At 49.6% G+C, this 25580-nt stretch overlaps 9 protein-coding genes and 1 non-coding gene across 10 annotated transcripts; 6 read left to right on the forward strand and 4 right to left on the reverse strand.

Annotated features, from left to right (window-relative positions):
• Positions 1–120: 120 nt before the first annotated feature.
• Positions 121–6907, reverse strand: AtWU_01531 (type I polyketide synthase; the record flags this gene model as incomplete). The annotated part of the gene is made up of 4 exons (XM_035496645.1): positions 121–918; positions 970–5804; positions 5864–6150; positions 6225–6907. The coding sequence occupies 4 exons, from the start codon at positions 6905–6907 to the stop codon at positions 121–123; spliced, it is 6603 nt and encodes a 2200-aa protein (XP_035352538.1).
• A 729-nt stretch (positions 6908–7636) lies between these two features.
• On the forward strand, positions 7637–9836 carry AtWU_01532 (DUF341 family oxidoreductase; the record flags this gene model as incomplete). The annotated part of the gene is made up of 9 exons (XM_035496646.1): positions 7637–7678; positions 7742–7760; positions 7831–8352; positions 8427–8550; positions 8841–8886; positions 8948–8966; positions 9023–9106; positions 9169–9606; positions 9673–9836. 9 exons carry the CDS (start codon positions 7637–7639, stop codon positions 9834–9836), a joined length of 1458 nt encoding a protein of 485 aa, XP_035352539.1.
• Positions 9837–11642: 1806 nt separating this feature from the next.
• On the reverse strand, positions 11643–12674 carry AtWU_01533 (FAD binding domain family protein; the record flags this gene model as incomplete). The annotated part of the gene is made up of 4 exons (XM_035496647.1): positions 11643–11998; positions 12061–12221; positions 12297–12438; positions 12515–12674. 4 exons carry the CDS (start codon positions 12672–12674, stop codon positions 11643–11645), a joined length of 819 nt encoding a protein of 272 aa, XP_035352540.1.
• A 657-nt stretch (positions 12675–13331) lies between these two features.
• Positions 13332–14453, forward strand: AtWU_01534 (glycosyltransferase family 32 protein; the record flags this gene model as incomplete). Its single annotated transcript, XM_035496648.1, has 1 exon — positions 13332–14453. The coding sequence occupies one exon, from the start codon at positions 13332–13334 to the stop codon at positions 14451–14453; it is 1122 nt and encodes a 373-aa protein (XP_035352541.1).
• A 579-nt stretch (positions 14454–15032) lies between these two features.
• On the forward strand, positions 15033–15148 carry AtWU_r4. The gene has a single exon (XR_004775221.1). It is a non-coding gene; the product is annotated as a 5S ribosomal RNA (ribosomal RNA).
• Positions 15149–16112: 964 nt separating this feature from the next.
• Positions 16113–16871, forward strand: AtWU_01535 (uncharacterized protein; the record flags this gene model as incomplete). The annotated part of the gene is made up of 3 exons (XM_035496649.1): positions 16113–16251; positions 16369–16562; positions 16626–16871. 3 exons carry the CDS (start codon positions 16113–16115, stop codon positions 16869–16871), a joined length of 579 nt encoding a protein of 192 aa, XP_035352542.1.
• A 99-nt stretch (positions 16872–16970) lies between these two features.
• Positions 16971–18682, forward strand: AtWU_01536 (serine hydrolase (FSH1) family protein; the record flags this gene model as incomplete). The annotated part of the gene is made up of 2 exons (XM_035496650.1): positions 16971–17838; positions 17892–18682. 2 exons carry the CDS (start codon positions 16971–16973, stop codon positions 18680–18682), a joined length of 1659 nt encoding a protein of 552 aa, XP_035352543.1.
• Positions 18683–19268: 586 nt separating this feature from the next.
• On the forward strand, positions 19269–20760 carry AtWU_01537 (MFS general substrate transporter; the record flags this gene model as incomplete). The annotated part of the gene is made up of 3 exons (XM_035496651.1): positions 19269–19701; positions 19760–20507; positions 20574–20760. The coding sequence occupies 3 exons, from the start codon at positions 19269–19271 to the stop codon at positions 20758–20760; spliced, it is 1368 nt and encodes a 455-aa protein (XP_035352544.1).
• A 377-nt stretch (positions 20761–21137) lies between these two features.
• On the reverse strand, positions 21138–22023 carry AtWU_01538 (sigma-70 family RNA polymerase sigma factor; the record flags this gene model as incomplete). The annotated part of the gene is made up of 4 exons (XM_035496652.1): positions 21138–21298; positions 21375–21655; positions 21728–21818; positions 21882–22023. 4 exons carry the CDS (start codon positions 22021–22023, stop codon positions 21138–21140), a joined length of 675 nt encoding a protein of 224 aa, XP_035352545.1.
• A 1170-nt stretch (positions 22024–23193) lies between these two features.
• Positions 23194–24442, reverse strand: AtWU_01539 (NAD(P)-dependent alcohol dehydrogenase; the record flags this gene model as incomplete). Its single annotated transcript, XM_035496653.1, has 2 exons — positions 23194–24152; positions 24226–24442. The coding sequence occupies 2 exons, from the start codon at positions 24440–24442 to the stop codon at positions 23194–23196; spliced, it is 1176 nt and encodes a 391-aa protein (XP_035352546.1).
• Positions 24443–25580: the final 1138 nt, after the last annotated feature.

The following is a 25580-nucleotide window of genomic DNA, read 5'->3' on the forward strand; positions in this document are numbered from 1 at the left end:
ACCAAGATCAGCAGTACTAATCACACAATCTTACGCTTTCACAACAGATATGTTTGACAGTATTCAAAAGTTTCATATTATACAACACAAGAACTAAGTTTCATATCGTACAAAGAGTGATTATATCCCCGACTTACTCACAATAAGCTCAGCCACCGCCCCCAACGTACCCGTAGACAAAAGCTCTAAAACCTGCACATTAGCCCTCGCCTCACGTGCAATCCAGCTCCGAAGCTCAATAGCAACCAGCGAGTCAAGACCCAGTGCAGACACAGAAAGCGATGGCTCGATGTCCTCTGGGTTCAAGACCAGTACCTGAGCCAGCTTGGCCGCCAAAGCTTCGTAGCAGACCCGCACTTTCTCTTCCTTGGAGGCAGCATTGGTGAGTTGCACGTGGAGGGGTTGAGAAATTCCCTCATCGGTTACATCTTCCTCACCTCCGCGGGTCTTGGGGGTCAGGAGCTCAAATTTGGCGTCTTGCGGCCAGAGGGGTTGTCGTGTCGAAGACGCCAATCCGGTAATTGCCTGATGGGCAAGGTCTCCCGTCACAACCGCAGCGAGCAGGGCCAACACTTCCGACTCGGTCATGCCCTCCGTGCCGATGGTGCGGAGGACCTCTTCTCGGCGCGCGGCGTCTACCGTGGAGAGGTAGCCTGCGTCCCTAACCGCCGTAAGGGCAAGGCTTGTACCGGGGAGACCTTGGCTGCGGCGCCATTCCATGAAGCCGTCTAGGAATACGTTGGCGGCGGCGTAGGCCGCTTGTCCCTTGTTACCGACTACACCAGAGACAGAGGAGAGGGCAACGAAGAAGTCAAGGGGGTGGGAGATAAGGGCGTGGTGGAGGTTCCAGGCTCCCGTGACTTTGCTGTCCGTCACTGCCTGGAAATCCGCGAAGTGCATGTTCTCGAAGATCATATCCTAGAAAATGTCAATTTGATTTTGAAGAAATCTTGGTAAGAGAAGCCTTACCCGTAGAACCATTGCACCGTGGATGACGCCGCGAATTGGAGGAAGGTTTTCCAGGTCCTTCAGCATGGCGTCGACGGACGTGCGATTGCTCACGTCGCAAGCCTTCACCACAATGTTTGTGCCGCTGGGACGCAGAGCATCTATTAATGTCTGTACAGGGATGTCGACAATGCCGCGTCGGGACGCAAGCACAATATTGCGAGCGCCCTTTTGTGACATCCACCTCGCTATGCTTCGGCCGAGACCACCAGTACCCCCAATAACAACGTACGTGGCATCTGCCATGAGGATATCATCGCGTGTCTTAGCGACCACAGCTCTGACCTGATCGCCTTGTCTCGGGACTACCACAGTTTTACCCATCGACTTTCCAGTCTGCAAAGCCCGGAAGGCGCCTTCAATCTCAGCGATAGGGCAGACGGACAGAGGAAAGACGGAGCGAATGAAGCCCTTGTCCAGAAGCCAAGAAACCTTATCCAGCAACTGATGCATCAACCGAGGCCTGTAAGCAGCGACCTTAGTAAGATCGACTGAGTGGAACGAGAGGTTGTTCTCGAAAGGTAGCATGTCCAGGCGCGTATTCTTGGTGATGTCCGCCTTGCCGATCTCAATGAATCGGCCAAACGGTGCGAGACACTCCCAGCTTTCGCGGAGAAGATCCCCAGCGAGGGAGTTGAGTACTATATCGACCCCGCCGCATGTGAGCTCGCGAATGCTGCGGCCAAAGGACGCATCACGACTGTAGAAGATGTGGTCTGCACGGAGACCGTACTTCGAGATAAGGAGGCTCTTCTTCTCGGCGCTTCCAACGGTTGCGTAGATCTCGGCTGAGGCAATTTGGGCCAGCATAATGGCTGCCTGCCCAACACCACCGGCAGCGGCGTGGATGAGAACCTTCTCGCCGACTCCGTGTTGGAGACGGGCAAGCTCATAAAGGGCATAGTAAGCAGTGCAGAAGACGACAGGTACGCTGGCGGCAACCTCGAACGAAAGGTTTTCGGGGATGGCAGTCGCGCTGGTTGCCTTGCAGCGGGCGAAGGTAGAGTATGCGCCAAGAGGCAGAGCCATAACTCGCTCGCCAATCATCAAATTGGTAACCTTCTTGCCAACAGATGTGACGACGCCACTGCACTCAATACCAATGTAAGGCTGGGTGAGTTGTCCCATGGTGACAGCAACATCCTTGAAGTTGAGACCGGTAGCATGGACCTCGATTTCAATTTCATCGTCAGCCAGGGCTTTGACATCATCATCTGTAAAGTAAAGGGTATCGAGAGCGCTGTGGCTTCCTATTTCAAGCTTGAAGCGGCGGCCGGGTTGAACGAATGGTTGTGTTTCAAGAGTGAGATCGTCACTGGTCTCCTTCCCCACGAAGGCATCAAGAGCGTTATCGTTTATGATACGAGGGACCATAAGCTCGCCATTCTTGGTCTTAAACTCGAAGTCCGTACAGGGACTGAAAGATTCCTCGGTCGGCCACAGGGCCTTCATAGCAGCCAAGATAGGGCCAGCTGGCCTCTCCAGATCTTCAGCGCTCAGTCCAAGGGTGGCAACCTTGGCATCAGTTTCGGAACGCAAGCTACGGATGAGGCCAACGATCATCTGGGAATCAGGAGTGTCGTCGCGGTAGACCCAAATAAGGTTTGTTGAGCTGAGAAGAATCTGCTGAACGTTGGCAAAGTCTGCCTCAGTAAGATCACGCAGGGTTTCGACTGCAGTCTGCAGGATAATAACATGCTGCAGTTTCTGCTTCGCGTTACAGTCACTCAATGACGAGATGGATGTTGACCAGCGAATGGCTTTGGTGGAGATGACCTCTTGCACTTGCTCGGCTGCAAGTGCGCAGTCGCCAAATTTGACAATAAGGATATCGTCTTGGGGTTTGTTATGGTGGCAGTGGATTCCATGTCCGTATCCATTGACGTGTTCAATGGCGTGTGGTTTGCTATGGCCATTGGGTTGTTTTGTCTGGATCGCTTCTCCAGTAGTCACTTGTTCGACTTTACTCAAGGGCTTCCACTGCAGCTGATAGCATAGGTCCCGGGCCACCTTGTTATCGCATCCAGTATCGTTGATTGGGGTCATTACCAACCCCTCCATATTGATCAAAACCTCACTAGAGTCTGCAGGAGTCATCCATAAGTCGAACTTGGTAGGTTCAGGCCTGGCCCGGCCGGAACCTCCCATACACCTGGCCGGAAAGTGGTGACCGGTAGAAGGAATGTTTCCATCAATGACAAGAGACTTTATGACGGTTGGCACGTACAGAGTCTCCAGGTCCATCCGACCCTTACCAAGAATGGGCCAGGTCAGGTGCAAAAGAGTGTCCAAAAGAGTGGGGTGGATGACAACGGGAGCTTCGTAGTGTTTCGGCATGAGCGACTTGGTATCGCAAACATACAGGTCCGCACGCGAGTGATGAGGCCCGGAGAAGCAGTTTCGAAACCCTTGAAATGCCATACCATAAGTGGCGCCGACGTCGCTTAGAACTTTGTACATGTTCTCGGTATCAATTTCATATGTCGCCGCCTCCAACACCTCACTACTCTTCTTCGCAAAAGCCCTCTCTGCCTTGTCGACAACGTCAACGACCGGGTTATGCTTCCGGTACTTTTTGTTGGGGTTAACCTTGACAAGACCCGTACAGTGGTCAATCCAGTGCCGCTTGGAGTTCCAAGAGCGAATGTGGAATTCATCCCACGCATTCGAAGCACCTCGCGTGCCTTCAGCGTAAGGCCGGAGGGTAATGGTGATCTCGGTATCGAGGTCGTCAGTCAAGACCAGGGCAGCACCCACGCTCACTTCCCGCAGTTCGAACTGCGACTCGGCGGCCACCGTACTATACTTCTGTGCACGCGTCCGAGCGGCCTCGATCGCCATACTGATGTAACCAGCAATTGGATACACAATCATACCCTGCATTCTATGGTCTCGGAGCCACGGTATGTCGTCGAGGCGGACAATATTCCTCCATGTTGGCTCCAGGTCATTGGAGTAGAATGCTTCGGTACCCAGTATGTCGTTTCTCTGTCCATCACGGAATCTATGCTTCTCGCTGATACGGCTATGGTGCCAGAAGACTGTGTCATGTTGCCACGGGTACCGAGGTAGATCATCGAGGACATTGCACGTTCCAGTGCCACTGAAGGGAAAGTTGATTTCGTTGATGTTGAGAGTTCCGCCACGTACATAAACGGCACCCGCGGCGTCGAGGAGAGATTGGGAAGGATCAACCTTCCGAACCACCGTCGGCACATATGCGACTTCAGAAGCAACCGATGACCCCAGGGCCTTTAATGTATCAAGAATTGGTCCTTTGAGAGCGGAATGGGGCCCAACCTCCACCATAAGGTTGGGTTTGCTCCCGACACCGCACATTTTGCCAAGAGCATTGGCAAAGAGCACCGGAGACGTCAAGTTCTGGACCCAATAGCTTGGGCTAAGGTCGGTAGGATCGCTTACATCACCAACTACGGACGAAAAGAAGGTGGCAGTGGCGGCGCCCGAGGGCTGCACTGATGCGATGGCGGAAAAATAGGCCTCGCTGACCTTTTTCATGTGATCAGAGTGGTAAGCCACATCAATGATGAGGCGACGGTTGAAAATCTTCTTCTCTTCGAGAATGCCCTGCAGCTCCTCAATAGCCGGTACATCACCAGATATGGTGACACTGGATGGACTGTTGACGCATGCCACAGTAGCATAACCAGAGTAGAGGGTCTTCAGCATTGGCTGGATGGCTTCCACGCTGGTTCCAACGGCCATCATGGTACCCTTCAGGTCTGGATATTGGCTTTTCAACAACTCTGTCATTTGGCCACGGCGGTACGCAAGGGTCAGAGCACCCTCTAGGTCAAAGATTCCGGCCGCATACGCCGCAGCAATTTCACCGGAACTATGGCCAACTACCGAGACCGGTTGAATTCCCCAGGAGCGAAGCAAGTCCACAAGGGCAATTTGCAGCGCAGTGCAGGCCGGTTGACTGATGTAGGGCATATTAACCCTTGAATTTGTATCGGTTTGCAGCAACTCCTCGCGGAGAGAAAATTCTGCGCCCAATCCTTCAGACAGGTGTTTGTCGGCGCGGTGGATCGCCGCTGCGAAAACGGGGAATTCATCCATGAGTGGCATACCCATCTGAGCCCACTGAGCTCCCTGGCCGGTGAAGACAAATGAAACAGAAGGTCCGTCACCTCCAATAGCGCGGACAGGGTTGATCTTCATCTGCGCCAGTTGGACACCGGCATCGTCGAGTGATGTAGCGGACAGGGCAATTCGGTATGGCAGGTGAGACCGTTTGCTCCCAACTGTGTATGCAAAGTTGCCGAACAAAGTATTCTCGAAGACTTCAGGGCGTTGCTCGAAGTAAATGCAGTATTCCTTGCATCTGGTGCGGAGGGCATCTCGGTCGTGTGCGGAGATCAAGAGCAACCGGCGTTTGCCCTCTTTGTCTTTAGTGCTAGTCACTTCTTCCTGCGGCACCTGTGATGGTGCTTTTTGTAAGACGACGTGTGCGTTTGTACCACCGAAACCGTAGTTGGAAACACTGATATATCGTTTGCCGCGGGGCCAAGGACGCGTCCTGTTGACGACTTTCATATGCCACTCTGCAAAAGGAATCTTGGGATTAGGATTTTTGTATCCGGCGTTGGGGAGGATAAGTTCTCTCTCGAGCATCATGGCAGACTTGATAACTGATATGATGCCACTGGCACCTTCTAGATGGCCGACGTTCGTCTTGACTGATCCGATGTAGAGCGGGTTTCTCGCGTTGCGCCCCTTTCCGAACACTGCTTGGATCGCGGTTGCTTCTATTGGATCACCGACAGCGGTTCCTAGACGATACTTATGTTAGCTATGGACCCAGTGAACGACGGTCTCGTGCATCTACAACCTGTGCCGTGGGCTTCAACAAAGCCACAGTCAGCCGGGTTCAAGTTTGCTTCCTTGTATACCCGCCTAATCAATTCTTCTTGTGCCACACCATTGGGACATGTAATTCCCCTCGTCTTGCCGTCCTGGTTAACTCCTGAGTGGGCAATCAAAGCCCGGATGGGATCGCGATTACGCAAAGCTGCGGAGAGGCTCTTCAGCATAATTATACCTGCGCCTTCACCCCGCGCAAAGCCCGAGTTTCCTCTCTCCTCAAATGCGAATGATTTCCCTTCGTCGTTTAGCAACCTGTCGCAATCTGGAGGTCAGAATCATGCAAACCATCACCAATGATTATCGGGCTTCAAAAGGTAGTTACTCACTGTTGCATCGACATCGTAATGGAGTTCTCGGGGGTCAAAAGCAGATGGCAACCACCGACAAGCGCCTCGGTGCACTCTCCGCTCCGCAAACTTTGTACAGCGGAGTGCAAGGCCACAAGGGAAGACGAACAAGCGGTGTCGACCGTCAAACTAGGACCCTTCAGGTCAAACATGTAGGAAATTCGGTTCGACTGGAGGGCAGGGTATCCTCCAGTGGCCTGGAACATTGGGGCCGTCTCCGTATCGCGGATATTGTTCGTCTCGTAGTCGGGCCAGTTTGCTCCAATAAAAACCCCGATGCTACGTCCGGCCATGTATTCTCGCGAAATCCCGGCGCTTTCCATGGCTTCGTATGTACATTCTAGCAGGAAGCGCTGCTGTGGGTCCATAGATATGGCCTCCTGGGCACTGACATTGAAGAAAGGTGCGTCGAACCGGGAAATATCACCGAGAAAGTAGCCACCAGCCTGATTGCTGGTACCCGGTTTCGAAGCATTCGGGTGGTGAAAGGCCTCAACAGACCAGCGGTCCTTGGGTATGGGCGTCCAGCCGCTGCGCCCTCTTGTGCAGAGCTCCCATAGATCACTCGGCGACGAGACCTGACCAGGAAGTCGGCAGGAGTATCCAATAATTGCAATTGGCTCCAGAGCCTGTGTTTCCGTCGGAGGTGGTGACCCATCCATGTCTACTGTGTCACAAGCTGGAGACATGATGGTTGTAACAAGTCAGTTGTGACAGAGAGATTGAACTGTTAAGAATTACAAAGGAGGGGGATGCAAGAGGCAGAGAGGGGGGTGTGCAAAAACAAGCAAATATGCAAGGGATGTAGTAATAGCGAACAGATGGATGCAGTGCCTGGCTGACGGCAAACACCTCGCGACAGGCTCATTAATCAGAGTAGATCATCGAGCGCACTGCATGGGATGTCTAGGGGCCGAGAGAAATACGTAGGCCCGTAAACCTACTCAAGAGCCATCGACGATGGTGTGGAAGACAGTGGTAGTAGTGTGACGCCACTGAGGCATCGGAACGTGGAGGAAGACCAACGGCACGCAGCGAATATCTTCTGTGTAGCGTTTCTTTCAGCATTCTTCTTTGTTATTTGGTCAACTGATGAATCCAATTGGCTAGATATCCTGTTTCATGCTTGTGTATGCAATGTGTGCTTATTGGGATACATCAACCGACTCTGTCACGATATGATGCATGGGCCTAATGCATCATGTCGAGTAACTCGGAGACACTACCCTAATTGCCAATGACTTCCCAGTTTAGGGGTCAGCACACCTTCCCCACATTCTCTGGCGAGCAGATAAGTATGCCAGCTCTCAACAATTGATTCTTCTCTTTTTGCTTGTCTTCTTACATCCCATCTATGAATAGTATAACCAATCATCCCAAACACTTCTGACATGCATTTCCTCTGCCTTCACGGCGCCATCGGCAACACCGAGGTGAGTGTTCATTATTTGGCAACGTCATACTAAGCGAATGGGTTATAATTCTGACAAGGACAGACTATCACTATTCAGTTAGGTACTTGCAGTCCTTAATCTACAAATTGTCCTTGCGACTTGTTATCTTATTAACGACAAGCAACTTACAGCACCACTATTGAAGGAGTTAAACACCGACAGTTCAGCAACAACCTTTCACTATCTCAACGGTCCTCTCCTGGTTTCCCCTCCCCCGGGATTCGAGGCGTATTTCGGTGTGGGACCGCATTACCGGTGGATTGATGACGGCCAAAAGCCCGGAAAGTCCACGATTCGGCGCGTCCGGGACCTGCCAACTAGCGAGAACAATGATGATGCCATGAGGGAGGTCTTAGGGGATGTACACTGTCGAAACTATGCGGATCTCATGGATTACATTGAGGGTGTCCTGGAGAAGAACCCAGAAATCGGCGGGATGATCGCCTACAGCGAAGGAGCTGCGGCAGCTGCGACGTATATTCTCGATGAACAACGTCGACATCGCGAAGACGGCCGCGAGCGCCAAATCAAGTGTGCCATGTTCGTTGGAGGCTGGCCGGCCATGAGGCGAGACACGAAGGGGTTCATCCTTGCAGATGACGGCGGGGATGAAATGATCGACATTCCCACGCTTCATGTCCTAGGGGCGAACGGTAGCGACAATCCTTTCTCTCATTTACTCTGATTTTTCAATTTCAGGTTTCAGCTAACTTTATTTATCATTCAGACCCTTACCGATATGGCTCGGAAGCACTCTTTGAAACCTGCGATCCTGATGCAGCAGAGTTCTTTGATATGGGCAAAGGCCATACTCTTCCACGGTCGGGGTTGGTGATCAGTGAATTAGCGCAGTCAGTGCGGGACTTAATTAAAACGACGGAGTAGTCGAAGGGATAACTTAAGTAAGGGGTTGGGAATTTGTATTTCTATCTAAGTTTCTACCCCTTGCGTGTATATGACCACTGTGATGGGCCCGATCTGCTGGTGAGAAACGTGATCTAGCTCGTATATAATTGACTTCGAGACGTGCAGCCCGAGGAAGGGGTACACGCGTATGATGAAGGCTGTAGAATCGTATTTGCACCGACTGCGCTTTTAGTGGCAGACACCCCCACCCAGGAACTTTCTTCTCCATCTACAGAAAAATGCGATTTCTATGCCTCCACGGCTCCATAACCAGTGCTGATGTAAGTCGTAATTTTCTCTGCGAAGAAGACTGTACGCCACTGTACTGATATCAAGTCGCAGACACTCAGTGCTCAGTTAGGTATGAGAATAATTGCTACCAGGGAGGTTCTCAACCGCTAACTCATGTGTGACTAGGCCCTTTGCAGCAAAACCTGGCGGCCGATAATACCGCTTCCTTTTATTGCGTGAATGCGCCACATGCCACAACTGCCCCTGGAGGTGCGACATAAGTTCTCCACATCAATCTATGAATCGACTGAGGTATGGCTGACAGAGCCCAGGCTACATAGAATATTTTGGTCACCCACCCCACTACCGCTGGCTTAATTACGTTGGCGTTGGCATTGATGCCATCTACGACACTGTCCGCGGGGCGCGAAGCAAACAACATGCTACTCCGGAGGATGCCTTTCGATCGCTTATACCTCCTGAGCTTTCCTGGGTCAATTATGAAGATGTTCTGAGATATATTGAAGAGACACTGGAGAAGAATCCCGATATTGAGGGTCTCCTGGGATACAGTGAAGGGGCGACTGTTGGTGCGGCATATATCTTGCGCGAACAGATGAGGGAGCAGGAGACCGGCCGCACGCGGCAGATTAAGTGCGCGATCTTTCTCGCTGGGATCCCCCCAGTCAAAGCGGAGAATGGATTTATATTTGCCGATGAACAAGAGGAGATGATCGATATCCCCACTGTCCATATCGTTGGCGCAAATGGTGTGTTTTCTTGTGATATATGGGCATGTTTGACCGTTGGCTAATGGCTCGCTTTTGCACGACTAGACCCTTTTAGGATAGCCGCGGACTGTCTATACAACATTTGTGATCCTGATAGCGCTTACTTCTTTGATACTGGCAAGGGACATACCATACCACGTGGAGGGCCAGTGATCGATGAGTTGGGAGATACAATTCGAGAATTGGTTCAGAGGACAAAGGAAGGGTGATAAGTAGATATACAAATTCCGTTTGGAACATATTCATACAATTGAGAATCTATGCCAAATTAAGCGATGATGATCAGAGACGCCAATCACAGGATGTCCTTAAACAGAACTGAAAATATATGAGGCCACCATACATTAGTCCTAACCCTTTAGTTATGATAGCCAAAGACCCTTAGCAAAACTTGACCTCCTACTCTAGCATAGTAGTATCTGTAGGGGTTTTCTCCTATACTTAACTATATGGCGCTTCAAATGGTGGGAAAAAAAAAAGATCGGGGGAGAGGGGGCTGCTTATAACAAGGCAATATATTCAACATCTTTTCCTTTCTGGACGATACGATGTTTCCTAGACATGAGGTGGTTTATTAAGATATCTCGGAAATTTTTGCACGTTTTAGGCTATATGACCTATCAAAGAGGCGACTTAGATAAATAGGTGGAGGTTGTGGCCATGTGCGAGGAAAATATTGACACTTTGATCCTTTGGTACATCTATGATCAGAAATTCCTAGTGACATGCATACGAACATGGAAAGTTGTTCGGGAGCCAACTGCCACGTTAGTGTAGGGCGAAAAAGAAGAAAAAGAAAAAAAAAAAGAGAAAAAAAAGAAAAAAGATTGAAAAAAGATTGAAAAAGAAACGTCTTCTCTCCTCTAATTCAACCAATTGGCCCAGCGTACGAATAAGGGTTGCTTACACTGTCGATCGCTGTTCATTATAGATTTAGCGCAAGCGCCATAATGACCCCTATAAAAGAGCCATTCCGTTTACAGTACAGCTTGACTCACAAGGCGTTGGTCCCACAACCAATGAGCGACTGATTGAACACTCACGCATAGCCGCCTAAGATTCATATATATTATCTACTATGTAGTATATTTTGCATGTACAGCTAATAGACGTTAAAGATCATGGCTCAGCCTGCACTAAACCTAAAATCGGACGTTCCATGGATGTTATCAGCAGCCAGGGCTGAAGCTCGGAGGGATTGGAGGCGTAAGCACTAGCGCGAGCTAATCATGACTCGCCCAAAAATTGGCTTGGGCAACACAACATTTAGCGTGTAACGTGGGCCTCGTGTTAATTTTACGCTCCCTATCGTGACCCCTAATACATATTGGTGGCCGCTTATTATATTGTCCGTTGTAAGTGTCTAGTGTCTATTGGCTAAAATGAACACCCCCTGGCCAAAACTTGTACCTCCACCCCTGTCTGTTCGGATAGCGATGGTTGTTCGCTCGCCTTTTTGTGCGCCGAAGCGGTTTAACTAATAAACTGCTGGGAAAATCTCGTAGCCGTCCAATCACACATGTGACTTAAAATTATTTAGCTTGGTTAACCATTCTTATGCGGCCTTCACGTACCTGCATGACTAAGACGAAATGATCTGGCCGAAGTAAATAAAGATTTCAAGACCCTGACCAGACAAGTGCTAAGAATATCATTGAGTTTGATATACGGACATAGGCATTTTGCTACCTCTCAATATCTTGTATCTGCACCGATAGGGTAGAATTTGGCCAAGTGGCGGTCGGACCTCTGTACATGACAAACCTTACAATATAAGAAGCAGCATATCACGGCTAATATACTGCCAGGAATATAAAAGGACATTGTGCAGTTTGGGGCTGAATATTTACTTGTCCATGGTAAGGGGGTGTAGCAGGTCTCAGGTTTGTTAGGTGGCGTCGACCAGGATCCGAGAAAAGGATCACACGAAAAAGCCATTGAGGCCATGCACAGAGTCTCATAATTACACTATAGTGCTTGATATTATTATAAGTATCGTTAATATTATCCCGGTTTCAACTCAGCTCGTATGGCCCCACCCGGCTTGCGGAGGTAGAGGGCATTTCGTGCACCATCCCCGTGACGCTTTCTGTCGGCAGCTCGGAAACCGTCCGCGCTCCCGGAGAGACACTTTGGTACTCCATGGCCTGAGGGCCTCGGGTTATCCGGCGGCGTAGGAAGAAGATCACTGCGGCTGCAATAGCACCAACGCCTACCACAGCGCCGATTACAGGGCCCGCAATCCACGCTTGGCTCTTTCCGGAAGAAGATGTGGATGTTGAAGACGGTGAAGCGGTCGAGGTTTGGGTCGCGGAAGAGGTTTTTGTGGCCATGGAGGTGATCGGTGCGGTGGTTGCACTGGCTGTGGAATCTATGAGGCAAAGTTCCAGTAAGACTTATTGCATCTAAGAGGCATTGTGGGATTGAATGTACCTGAGGTAGCTGATGTGGTTGAGGTTGTCGTTGCGGGCAGCTCTCGATAGATTGTGTACGCAGACCAAAAGTCAGCGCAGAAGAGGTTGTATGCGGATGGGGTAGCGTAGGGCTCGGATTGATAGATAGTCATGGTTTGGCATGACATAGACTCGGCACCGCTAGTCAGACACAAAGTCCAGTTGTGTATTAGCGACAGCCTGTCTCAACGTATAATATGATGTTTTCAGGCATACCAGTCCAGGGTTTTATTGTCGACATCGTAGTAAAGTATGTTCCCACTACACGCGGTAGCCCAGGAACAGGTGACAGAAGCGGTGCAGCCGGCTGCATATTGCCCGGAAGTCGACCAAGTGCCCGCATCAGTTAGGGCTTGGGCTGCAGTTGACGGTCAGGGTAAGCGATGATGTTCAGATCAAACAGAATAGCACCGAGGTGGCGAACAAGTACTGACTGGTCGTTCCAAGATACCATCCCATAAAATGTGGACTGTCCTGAATAGAAGTATTCAACGATGTGGTTGTCTGACCAAGACTTCCGGGGAGGGAGAGCAGCATCACCCAGGAGAGTACCTGCCATGCCGCAGGGACTTCAGGTATCAAGAGCCGCGCCATCATTTCACAAACACGACGATCCAACTTGACCCTAGGATACCCTCACCTCACATATGAAGGATGTGTCTGGGCCCAAACGTAGACTACCAGATATAACGGGTTATTCATTTTCCTGTGCGGAGATTGCGCTTATGTATTCGGTCCTTGTCCAGCATCGCTAAGAGGCACCACTAGTGTTCCAATGCCGACCAACAGAGCCTTAGCGCAGCGAAACCTCGCGTGGCCGTGATACAGCCACACTTTAATGCTCGAGCGACTCAAAGGTATGGCATTATGACTATTTAGCGAGGCTAAAGGCCTCCCAGGATTCTGACCAATTCAACTAGCGGTGGGCCGGTGCCTCTCAAGTAAATTAAAAAGCCTCGCGACACCTCTCCGGTGACACCCGGCACTAGCAAGACTAAGGATCTTTTTGCCCTCCAATCAAGACAAACCGTTGATGACCCTGGTGGGAGCACAAACTCAATTTCCCTGACTGTTAGCGCCCGCGCTAAGCCATCATGGAGCGATCCTCGAACCGTGGCAATGATAGTAATCCCACCTTGTTTTTAAACAGGTGGACGCTCTCCGCTGGGGCCTGGAGCGCCGAGATTATTTCTCATCTCTTCTCACTCAAACACTCATCCCCATGAAAGCTCCTCATCTCGCCCAGCATCGATGCTCCCTTCCACCCTAAAATCTTCGCGCTATGGGCGCTTTGTTATCTTGACGATCCCGCTGCTCGTATTCAGCTGCCTGCTCTTCTTGACGTGGGACCCACTGCCGGGCCGACTCCGTCAGCAATCCCAAGCCCCGACAACGTCACAGTCCGATCCAATATCTCAGGTACCACAACCAGTCGAGCCATCAAAAGAAGAGGCAGCGCACCCTGAACCACCAGTATCTACTAGCAATCCATCCACCTCGAAACCGATTGCTGACATCGCTGGCGGTGATGCTATCTTCGGTATTACCGACAAGCTTTGGCAATCCGCCAAGGATCCCCACCTGAGCGACGACCAAGACGAATGGATCAGCAGCTGGCTCGAAAAGAACCCATCCTTCCGATATGAGCTCTTGACTGATGCCTCTGCTGCAACCTTCGTTCGTACTCATTATGCCTCGCGACCAGATATTATCGAGGTCTTCGAGACTCTCCCGATCCCGATCCTGCGGGCGGATCTCCTGCGATACCTGCTCGTGCTCGCGGAGGGGGGTGTCTGGAGTGATCTGGACGTTACCTGCGATAAGCCCGTGGCTGATTGGGTTCCAACTGAATATAAGAATGCAAAGATCGAGATGATCGTGGGCTTGGAGTTCGATTTTGACTGGCGCGGAGAAGGAACGGAAGTCGCATCGCAGTTCTGCAACTGGGTCTTCGCGGCACCTCGCTCATCACGTATCCTCCAGGTGGTGGTGGACTCTGTCATAGCCCAGATCAAGGAGATCGCCGCAATGAATAAGGTGCAGGTGAAAGACCTGACATTAGATATGCTGCCCATCGATGTTGTTAATGTGACGGGGCCCAAGATCATGACAATAGCAATCCTTGACAGCCTGAAGCAGCTGCTGGGTCGGACGGTTGATGATCGCGACTTCCATGGGATCAAGAAACCTAAGCTCATTGGAGATGTCCTTATCATGCCTGGTGTGTCCTTTGCGGCGTCCCAGAATGGATACCCCCAGGATCAAGGAGATGCGCTGGTTACGCATCACTACGCGGGTTCGTGGAAACAGGCCGATGCGGAGGCTAAGGAGAAGAAAAAGCAAAAACAGAACGGGCGGGACGAAGACGTATAGGATATCATAAGCATGGGGTTATTAGGAGCTATTTTCTGGGATTGGCGTTGGCATCGTGGTTCAGCATTCTGTAAAGTTGCATACATCTAATTCACTTTCATCTCTTGGCGACACATTCTGCTCTGTTTGTGTGTTCCTAGTTTGGCTCTGCAATGAGAACAAACTGCCTGTTCATTGATTTTGGATTTATGATCCCATTCTCGCGTTGGTATAGTGGCCGTGAGATACCTAGTAGTTTACAATTCTCATTTCCAGCCTTAGCCCCGGATAATACTATATACAACCGCCATCACCAGTAGTTCTGCTTTGCCAACCAACACTACTAGTACTCATGGTAAATGCAAGATTTACATTTTCGTGTCACCTATGACTAGTAGTACAGTGCTTCTGGCATTCGGTCGTCCATTGGGGAATGTTGGTAGAAGCTGGTCAGAAACATTGATCTTTAAGGTTGATGATAGTGACTTATTTTCGGCTTCCCGTACCCACTTGACTAGCTTTGCGATCATTAGCAACGCATCCAAGCAGTAAACTTCCCAGTACACTATATGATTTAAGCCCGACTAAAAACCAGTACATACGACCATAGGGTGTGGAAAACAGGGCTTCCCGTCCGCTCAGCCGTACTTAAGCCACACGCCGGGAGGTTAGTAGTTGGGTGGGTGACCACCAGCGAATCCCTTCTGTTGTATGTTTTTTCCCCTCCATGTATTTTTTTGGGGGGAGGGGGGGTTCACCTCCTTTGTTAGGTGAATTCCAACAAATAACGTCACCGAGATAGCATACGAAATAACATCTATATTTGGGAGAACGTCACGGTGTAACATCCAGGGCACCACTCAAGTGTTGGACTTCACTACCCGCATAGCTGCCCCAACAATCCGTCTTAAGTCATGTCAATGAAGGGAGCGGCTACCATCCTGGCACCATGTTTGACTCAGTAGTCCATCTACTTGTCATCGGCATTAAAATGCTACGAAATGTTGTATTTGGTTGATGGTCGGCTTTCTATGCATACGTCCATTTTAGAGGGTTTATGCATTTTGCTCTCACAGTGTTTTCATATGAGTACGTGACCCCGAAGTGCATGCCAACTAGTAGAATCGTTTCCAGGGTCATCCCTAGTCATTTACCCATGGTTTCGAAGAGCCCAATGTACGTGCATCCCAGTCCAATGCCGCCGAAGGTTATGTTGGGCGCCATCTGACAACCTACGAAGTGTTAGATAACTATTACGGAGTTGACTAGAGGCTAAGGTTAGTGCTGTCGCGTTAGCGCGATCCAACTCAAACCGGGCGGCGCTTGGACCACTTAACAGTGAATCCTGGCAAAACGATTGAGCCAAACTGCTGCTCGATCGTTAGTCACCGTCCATATTGGCATTGAATAAATCCTTGGAGAAGTCAAGTTTGCGAAAGATTCATTCAAGCGCAAGGGATGTCTTGCCATTTCCGGTTAGTCCGGGGAGAGCTCCAATCATGTGACCTTTGGGTGGGCCGCAGCAATGACATAAGCAAACCAAGATCCACCCAAACTTCCAAATCCAGGGTTCTGAAGCATTCTTCGTCTCCATTCCTTTCTCGTCATTGGGCCTAGAGCTAGTCTCCTCGATCAAATAGCCACTACTGTTCTAGTCTCGGCCCATCAACAATCGCCAGTATGCTACCTGGATTCCTGCAGAGTAGCTACGCTCGCTACAAAGCAGATACCAATACCTTCGCAACATGGCTACTAGAGACTGCCAACCAATGTGGCTATCGGCCTACCCTTTCTGCTACCGTTCCTACGGCGAACAAGAGTAAGCGTAAAGGTAAAACGGATGGCTGAAACGAACAGCCACATACACTGCTACTACCAAAGACCTACAAAAGTTCGCCGAGGTGGTTGCCGGTTCCTCTGACCGTGCCGAAATCAGTCCTCACCATTGCCAAACGCACCATCAAATTGAGGAAAACGGTCACTTCATGGTTCTTGGGTCGTGGCGACACCGCGAACAATAAGCGCCATGCTCGCTTTATCACTGCGCTGGAGCAAATTTGCGACACCCTTCAATGGAATACCGCCCAACCCTCCAAGACAGATGCTAAGCAGCCACAATCAATGCCTGAGGTCCGAGATGACGACGCCGATGCTGACAGATTCTTGAACAAGTTTGCTGCTCTCACGGTGTAGGAACCTGAGGATATCCCAGAGACTCGATCGGCGCCCGCAGCATCGAAGAAGGTTGTCAAGGTCACGGTTGTGGCGGAGGAAAATGAGGCAGCCGACCCCTATCTTGGTCACTTGTTCTTCAAGACCTTGTGTCTACTGCAAGATTTGGACAACATGCGGAAATTTAATTCCATCACCTGGTCGGAGTACCGGGATAAGAAAATCGACCTTATGAACGCCGCTATCGTGACGGACAGTGCCTTGTAACTTGCCCGAGATATGGTGAAGGAGGTAGAGGCTGACTGGCTCTCTACTCGCACGCCGGCAATAAATGATGTTCAGACACTTGTTTACAATCTCGCCGTCATGAGCCGGGGCATCCCCGCAGCTCCATCCACGGAGGTTGGCCTGCCATACAACAAGAACATGGCTGATGTAGCCGATTGGTGCTATGTGCCTACCAAGGTTCTGCTTGACGCCTTTGCCAATGTCCTCCACGACAATCATCAACCAGTCTTCAAAAAGGGCTATTTCGGTACCTATAACCCAAAGGCGAACAGGGAGCGGGTGTCTGTGGGCCAAAAGTTCAACGAAGACAAGATCATCCTTCTTTCGATCTTGCCCGAGTTCTGCATGTTTGACACTTTCAAATTCAGGACGCTTAACTCGGACGCTATCACGCAAGGTCTTGTTGAATTTTCCAAGAACAAAAAAGTTACCCTATGGCTATGCTTTGCCTCCCAGATTTTCCTCGACATCCATCACATCATGCGATACAGTACCCTGGGTGCCTTTGGAGACCTTCGGATGTCAGGACTGCGCATCCAGAAGGTCATTGATGTCTACCTGAAGCTGTCCAAAACACACCCCCAGCCCAAATTTTGGGCAAAGGAGGGCGACGAGGAAATTCAAGGTATTAGTTCTACCGTCGACTCCTGGATCATACAAGACGCATTCCTCAATCTTCGGGTCCTGTCTGGACTCGATAAAACCGGATCACCGCCTGAGAAGCATGCACTTTTATCGCAGCACTCTCTCCTCTGCGGACTGATATTATTCCACCTCAATATTAGAATGCAGCGTGTAGGCCAGCAGCTTGTCACCCAATGGTATGACGTCCAACAGCTGGCTTTCTTGCACAATCTCGTTATCAATTATGCTATGCACAAGGACGTGAGATGGCCCGATATGGATGCTTTCATCAAGATCCATGGCGAGTCTCATATCTTCATTGGTTTGCGGCCCCAGAACGCGGTGAATCGCTAAACAGGCTTGAACTGGCCACAGGCATCTCATCTGCTGCCAATTTTGCGCGCGATTCCCGGAGTAAACCCTTTCATAAACCGGATGGCAAGAATCCACGCTTGCTCAAGCCTACCACTGCAGTTGCGAACTTGTTCTCCCCAAAGTATGTCGAGGGTCTCGCGGAAGATGCCGGGATCGTCAACATTGACCGGATCCTAGACGAGCTCTCACAAAAATCCAAGCTTGAATCCTCGTCCTGCAAGGAGCTCAACAGAGCTAATGCGGAGCTCTCGATTACCCAAAAGTGGTCGAATACCCGCAACATTGACACACTCCACCTTTTGGCCTTCCTGAAGACCAAGCTTTACGAAGAGGAGCCTGTCATCTTGTACAACTACTTCGGCATGCACAAACGTTCCATCGAGCTACTGCGGTTGATCGGAGAGAAAGAGCATGACAAATTTGATCAATATTTTACAGCCGGGTACATGCCTGATGAGTCCTTCATCTCCAACATTGTCCTTCTCATCCACCATGTCGCGCAAGGCTCGGCGCAAAACGCACGTTCAATGGGACTCGGATCAGGGGACGTGGAGTTAGTAAGTCGTATTGTTATGAGCTCTGGCGACGTCATGCGTGAATACCTGAAGAAAAATGGTGACGTGGCATGCAAAGAGCTGAGGGTGTTTTGCAAGAACAAAAAGCCCATTCAAGATGAGGTTGCTGATGATGCGGGCGAATCGGACGGGCTGGTGACGTCTTGGCTGCATCTCGAGGATGTTCTGGGTCCGAAGGGCGTGGCCTCGCTTATGACCGGGATCCCGATGGCCTAGTCTCAGGAACCGTCCAAATGCCGACTACTTGCCAAGAACTTCCGCCCGTCCCCCTTGAAATCTCTGCCTCATTTGTTACCGCCAATAATTATGACTCAAAAACTTTTCATGCCCAGGCTGAGCAAGTATATGACAATGGGCTCCAACAATAATAATGTCTCAAATCCTTTGGCGTACGCCTATTTTTTAGGTGGTGAAGAGTGGGTGACAGGCCATTGTGGAGCCCCCAAAGCTAGAAATCATTAGTTAGATCCTGAACATCGCCCCCAAAAGGCACCGATGCGGCGACTGATCCCACGCCGTGTGATATCATGGTGAACAACTACAACGTACAACGTAGACAAGCATAACTTCGATTTCGAGCAACAGGTTGAGAATACCGACACGATGTCGCCATATTCCTATTTCCATTTGTCATGACTTGGCATTGACTCCAATCACGCAATATCCACAGCCCCACCCACAATACGAATTCTCCTCGTTCATCCCCAACCCCAAATTTTGCCCAAATATCGAGACTTCCTTCTTCTCAGTTATCAGATCAGATCAACCACGTGGCGAGTGCCCTTCTAAAGGTTCCATCACCATGGCCTCACCCCAGCCGACTAACCGCTTCCTGTCGGTGGTCCGGTCGATCCCCTTCCAGATCGCCATTGCCAGTGGTGTTTCCTTTACTGCTCCGGGCATGTGGGATGCCTTGAACAACTTGGGAGCTGGAGGTGCCGCGGAGCCGTATGCTGTCTCAGCTGCGAATGCCCTGCTGTATGGACTGTTCGCCGTGGTTTGTATCGCTGCCGGCGCCATCAACAACCGTATCGGGCTTCGCTATGGCCTGGCGCTGGGCGCCATCGGTTACCCTATCTACGGTGCCGGTCTGTATACGAACAATTATTCGCCGACGACTTGGTTTCTGCTATTTGGAAGTGCTTTGTGTGGTATCTCGGCTGGTTTCTTCTGGGCTGCCGAAGCGGCCATCATTATCGGGTACCCTAGTCCCAAGGACAGAGCATTTTACCTAGGTGAGTAACTGAATTTCTGAATTTGGTCCTGGTCATGCGCATCTGACAGCTTCTCTAGCGATTTGGCAAACCGCCAAAGCTGCAGGCCCTATCGTCGGTGGTGCAATCGAACTGGGCCTTAATGCTCAAAACTCTGGCAAGGGAACCGTCAGTGCAAGCACGTACATCGTCTTCATCGTGCTCATGTGCCTCGGACTTCCTATCGGTCTGTGCCTAAGCCCAGCGGAGAAGGTTCAACGCAAAGACAGAACCTTAGTCGTGGTCCATACGCAAGCCACGTGGATGGCCGAATTCAGAGCCGTCATCTCGCTGCTCTTTACTCGCCGTATTGCCATGCTGATGCCGGCCTTCTTCATCAGCTACTTCTACAACGGCTTCCAGAGCACCTGGCTGACTGACTACTTTACTGTTCGCTCCCGGGCTTTCTCCTCATTCTTCACCAACTTCGCCGGCATCACGTCTTCCTTCCTGATTGCCACCTTGCTGGACAAGCAGTCTATCCACATCAAGACGCGGGCCCGCATAGCGTTCGCCTCACTCATTTTCGTGCTCGTAGGCACCTGGATCTGGGCCACCATCCTGCAGTACCAGTTCTACTACGAATACACTGACCCAGTCTTTGACTGGTTCAAGGGCGGGTTCGGCAAGACATACGCTCTTGTTTTCTTCTGGTCCTTCGGTGGACAGGCTTTCCAACAGTTTCTCTATTGGCTTGTCGGGCAATACACCACCGACCTTTCGTCCCTGTCTCACCACTGCGGTATCCTCCGTGGGTTCGAGGCTCTGGGACAGACTGTTGCCTGGGCGTGAGTCCCATACCTTTCCCGTATCTACGAGAATTATAACCAACTAACTAACGAACCCCCATCTAGTATGCAATCCGAAGGCAACGCCAACCACTTCGTCAGCATCGGTCTCAACTTCGGCATCACCTTGCTCTGCGTGATCCCCACCTGGATCATCATCTCCGAGCTCGAGCATACCCATGAAGTGGAGGTTCGCGCGGAGGATACCGCCAAGACTGTCGATGATGGCGAGGCCGAGCCGCAGACGGCTTGATTTAACTAACTTGTATAATATAATTTTAGCGTTTTCAACAACTTATGCTGCCTTTCAGCGAGGCGTTTGGGGGTTTTAGTCGAGCAGGACTGGACTTGATTCAACAGCATGTCGGATTTCTTATGAAATATTGATGGTGGGTAAAGTGGTAGAAGGGTTTAGATTTGAAGGGGGAGAGGGGTTAAGAATAATTTAATATACTATAATATTGACTAGAGGTGTCAATGCTACGAGTGTTTTGTCCACGCATGCTTGAAGTGCTAATACTAATGAAGGCGTAGAAAGAAGAGGGAAAGATATTGTATCATTTGCCGATGCGAAGGGACTAGCCCACCCGGTGGTGAAAGGACGGACTGCAGACGCAGGTGTCAATGAAACTAAGCGACATATGGAGTCGCAGAGGTAGATGCAACAACTGCTGTTGATGAGACGGGGCTGATCGAGCACGGGCACGCCCCCTCCTTGGGATCAAAGGAGACACCATAGTGGTAAGCAGCGCTGATATTGGTGTTGATGTCGCTCAAGATATCGTCGATCGCTGTGATATTGATGAGTGATCAGAATCTCGTCTAGCCTCCCTCTAAATATACTGTGGAATGAACTGATTGACTTACTGATAGGACTAACACCAACATTATAATCACCAGGACCCTCCTGCGTCTGAAGATACACTTCACCATCCAGCCAATAGTACTCATTATGCCAGGGGTTGTGGCCATTCGTGAACCACACATATCCATCGGTATCGCCACCCGTGCCATTGAAGCAGTTACCACTGGGGTCGTTGCAGTAAGGGGCAGGAGAGTTATCGCCCATCTGGTATCCGCCGCCGCCGGCAACAGGGAGCCAAGTTCCGTTGGGTTTCATGATGATGTCGGCTGCTGAACCGGAGTGTCTAAAAAGCGAAGAGCCGAGCTTAGTATAGTGTAATTGACAGTTAGGAGGTATTGCCAGTTGTTGAACTCACTTCCAGTACTCAATCTCCCACCGAAGGCGCAAGTAGCCGGTACCGCGAAGAGTAACGTTGTTCGAACTGTAGAAAAGCTCCCATTGTCCACCTATTAGGGGTGAGTGTGGGTTAGTTGACGGACTTGCTCCGTTAAAGGGTCTATGAAGAATACCTAGGAAGCCGGGCTGAAAGGGGACATAGTTGCCCGACACATATTCCACTCCAGTGTTGGTTCGATTGGTGATGGGTGTAACTGCTGCGCTACCACATGCGAACGCTGTAGCTGCACCGGAGAGTATAGTAGACCATTTCATGATGCTAAATGGGAATTCAGAAAGGTGTTCCTGGGGCACGTGAGTGTACTTGGTAAACAAGTCGGAAACAGGCAAAAATTGAGTTCAACTTCTTCTGTTGGGGACTGAGCTTCCAGTTATATTATATCGGAATACTAGTAGTCACTCCTGATTGAGGTCCACTCCCCGTTAAGCTTTAGATTCCGCTCGCAAAGGAGAATCTGTCACGCAGATAGACTGAGGATTACGGGGAAAGATCGGCGGCCTGATTACGTATCTAAGCATCCTTCCCGCGCGTTATGGGCCCTTATACTGGCTGTGCAGCCGTCTTCGGATCTCCTAGGAGTGGGTCGAACAGACGGAGTGTTTCAAGGGTCTAAGCGAGTCAACGACCGGGATGTGAACTGATAGATAGGATACGGAAGGATAGGAGACCCTGATCATCGTCCATTTAGCCCTGGTTAGCTCCAGCTTCATCAGTTATCTGATCCAGGTTCTTGTATCTGTTGACTATATAAGGAGGGATTCTGAATTGATAGTAGTCTTTATGATTGGATCGATGTTAAACCCGCGGCTTCGTCTTCGCGGTCGGTGGGCCATGTCTGTCGGCTAAACCAAGCTGAGATACCAACACCGTGTACATGCTCGGCACAGCTTTCTGTGGAGAAATAATAGGGGGGAAGCCTTTGGTAGTTAAAGTAGGCTAGGTTGCTACTTGATCATGCCATCGTTTAAACCTCGTTATAATGACATATAAGAAATGACCGTACCACTGTATGGCTATTCACATCTCGCTCACTTCTATCTCGCTTTCACGTCACCCCTGCTTCAATTGGCAGTGACCAACATTTCTTTAGTCTCTCTTTATTTAACATATTTCAACCAGACTAATCATTAAAGCGGGCGGACACTAAAAACAACTAAAATGGATCGTCAGGAGGCATTTGAATCTCCATCTTCCGTATCAGAGCGAGTAAGAGGACCTATTGGAGTTCACCGCTACATGTTTCATATTTAACAAAGATGCGAGATGCAGTGCTACAATAGTGCATTCTATAGTAGATAAATATTTCGTGGCTGCTGATACTGGAAACCTATGAAGTATCAGATGTATATTTCGTCTGCCATGAGATAGATTGGGATTAAGGAAGCTAGCAAGCACACAGTGGACAGGAAGGCCAAACAATATATTTACCATAAAAGAACCGGTTTGATGGTCTTCCCACTCTTCATGTCGCTTATCGCTGTCCTGTAGTCCTGTGCTTGATAAAAGCCCACCATCTCATGCAATGGTAGTAGTCTCGTCTTGACCCACTCAATCATCTTAGGCACAAACTCTCGAGGAATTACGTCTCCCTCCACTACCCCAATATATTGCTTTCCAGCGACCATGAACTCATGAACTGGAAGACTAAGCACCGCGTTTTCTGGTGCTGTTCCAAGCTGAACAACCCTCCCCTTGTTAGCTGTCATGCGAATGCCCTCGGCGATCAATTTCGGCACCCCTGTAGTCTCCAACGTCACGTCTGCACCTAGACCATCAGTAAGGGCACGAACCGCCTCTGTTACATGATGTTCATCAGCATTCGGATCGATTCGAACAACATGCGTTGCCCCAAGTGCCAGCGCCAACTCAAGACGGGCCTGATTTCGCGCCACACCGATGATTGTCCTGCAACCAGCGATACGCGCTCCCATCACCGCACTCAACCCAACACCTCCCAACCCGAGAACAGCTACAGTATCCCCGGGCTGTGCGTTTGCTGCCTTGATGACCGCACCTGCACCTGTCTGGACGCCACATCCCAATGGTGCCAGCAGCTGAAGGTCCTCCCTTCCCTCCACCAGCCCGGAGACATTCACCACCGATTCTTCCTGCACTAGTGTACAGCTAGCAAAGCTCGATTGGCCGAAGAACTGTCCGAAGATGTTCGGCTCCGTAGAGACTGTTGACAAGTCCGCATCAGCGTCCCAGAAGACGCGGTTTGCTTGAGTGGACTCGAAATTAATAGGATCGAAATTCTGACAGTGTGCAGGATGACCTCGACGACAGCATTGGCAGGTCTGACATGCGGAGAATGATAAGAGCACTGGGTCGCCGACTCGGGCTGCGGTGACTTTGGGCCCGACCTGACGAACATATCCGGCACCTATAGAGCGGTGATTCATCAGATTGTCAGGTTCTTTTGGAAACCTATTAGCTTAAAGGAAGTGAGTAATTACCTTCGTGACCCATCACTCGCGGATAATGTACACCATGGCCACTCTCCAAACCAGCAAAATGCAGATCAGTCTGGCAGACACCTGAGGCAACAACTTCAACAAGCAGTTCGTTCTCTCGCAGGGGTCGTAGGGAAACGTTCTGAAGCTTCCAACCGCCGGCATGGTAGGGGCCGTGAGAGACTAGGGCGCGTCCGGTGATTTGCTGTGTGTCTGCCATGGTGTTACGAACAATCTTTTCTGATGGTCTACATGTTCGGTAGCCGTGGGCTTATGTACACATGAATTGTTAGAGTCGTTGCTTGCCGAATTCAAGGCCCGGAACGAGTGCATGCTGTGCAAATTCCGGTCGGCATGCCGAGATGGGGTCAGATATCTTTCGATTGATCCGGATTTCCGTCTTCGAACCCCCGAGTGGGTCCATTTGCGAGATAAGACTGGTACGGATATAAACTTATTTTTAAGCTATGCTTACGGATGTTTCATAGGTTTAGAGGTCGCGGTGCTCTGCTAGAGAAGAGGCCAGGAGGAGAGCCCGAACATTCATTTATTTTCTGCAACAGCCGACTACCTATGCCGCACGGAAGTAATAAGACCAGAGTAAAAACCCATGATATCGGAAAGCATGAGTAATTTCTGCCTAAGGCATCACATGTCTTGTTTAGGCAGCGAATTCAGAGAAGGATATCACGGGGTCACTATAATCCTCAGAGAAAATGTAATGTAACTCCCGGCCGCGCCGGCCACCCGCCCGCACCAGCTATCTATCTACTACATATCTATCTACTATACACTTATCTACTATATACCCACCTACTACATACCTAACGCAAGTAAGAATAAAGCTATTCAAACAACATTATTATTAGTAAAGTCTATATATTATTACTTATTACGGAGGTTTGAATACTGATTTCTTCTGTAATTAATTATATAATATTTACTGTAGTAGAAAGATATCTGAGTAAATAATTAAAATATTATTTTCTTTATCTAGATCTTTTTTAATTATTATAATTTAATTCTTGCTTTCTGGATTAAAATATATTTTTTAAAAATTATCTACTGCTTTGATTGTTTTTTCTTTTAAAATTATTTTTTATATATAATATATAGATCCCGGTTCTTCTTTATTAAAATTACTATATTATTTATTACTAACTTGCAGTCTTTGATAATTTAATTTATAAATATTTTTATAGATAAAGATAGATTTCTAGTATATTTATTAAAAATCTCTATAAATATAGATTTATACTTTTAAAGTTATTATATATTATAAAAAGTTTAGAATACTGAACCAGTTATCTAGCTAGTTAAAATAATTAATATTTATAATTAAATTTCCAGCTCTTCAA

The sequence above is a fragment of the Aspergillus tubingensis genome (genome assembly GCF_013340325.1).
Source record: "Aspergillus tubingensis WU-2223L DNA, scaffold_3, whole genome shotgun sequence".
Taxonomy (NCBI): Eukaryota; Fungi; Ascomycota; class Eurotiomycetes; order Eurotiales; family Aspergillaceae; genus Aspergillus; species Aspergillus tubingensis.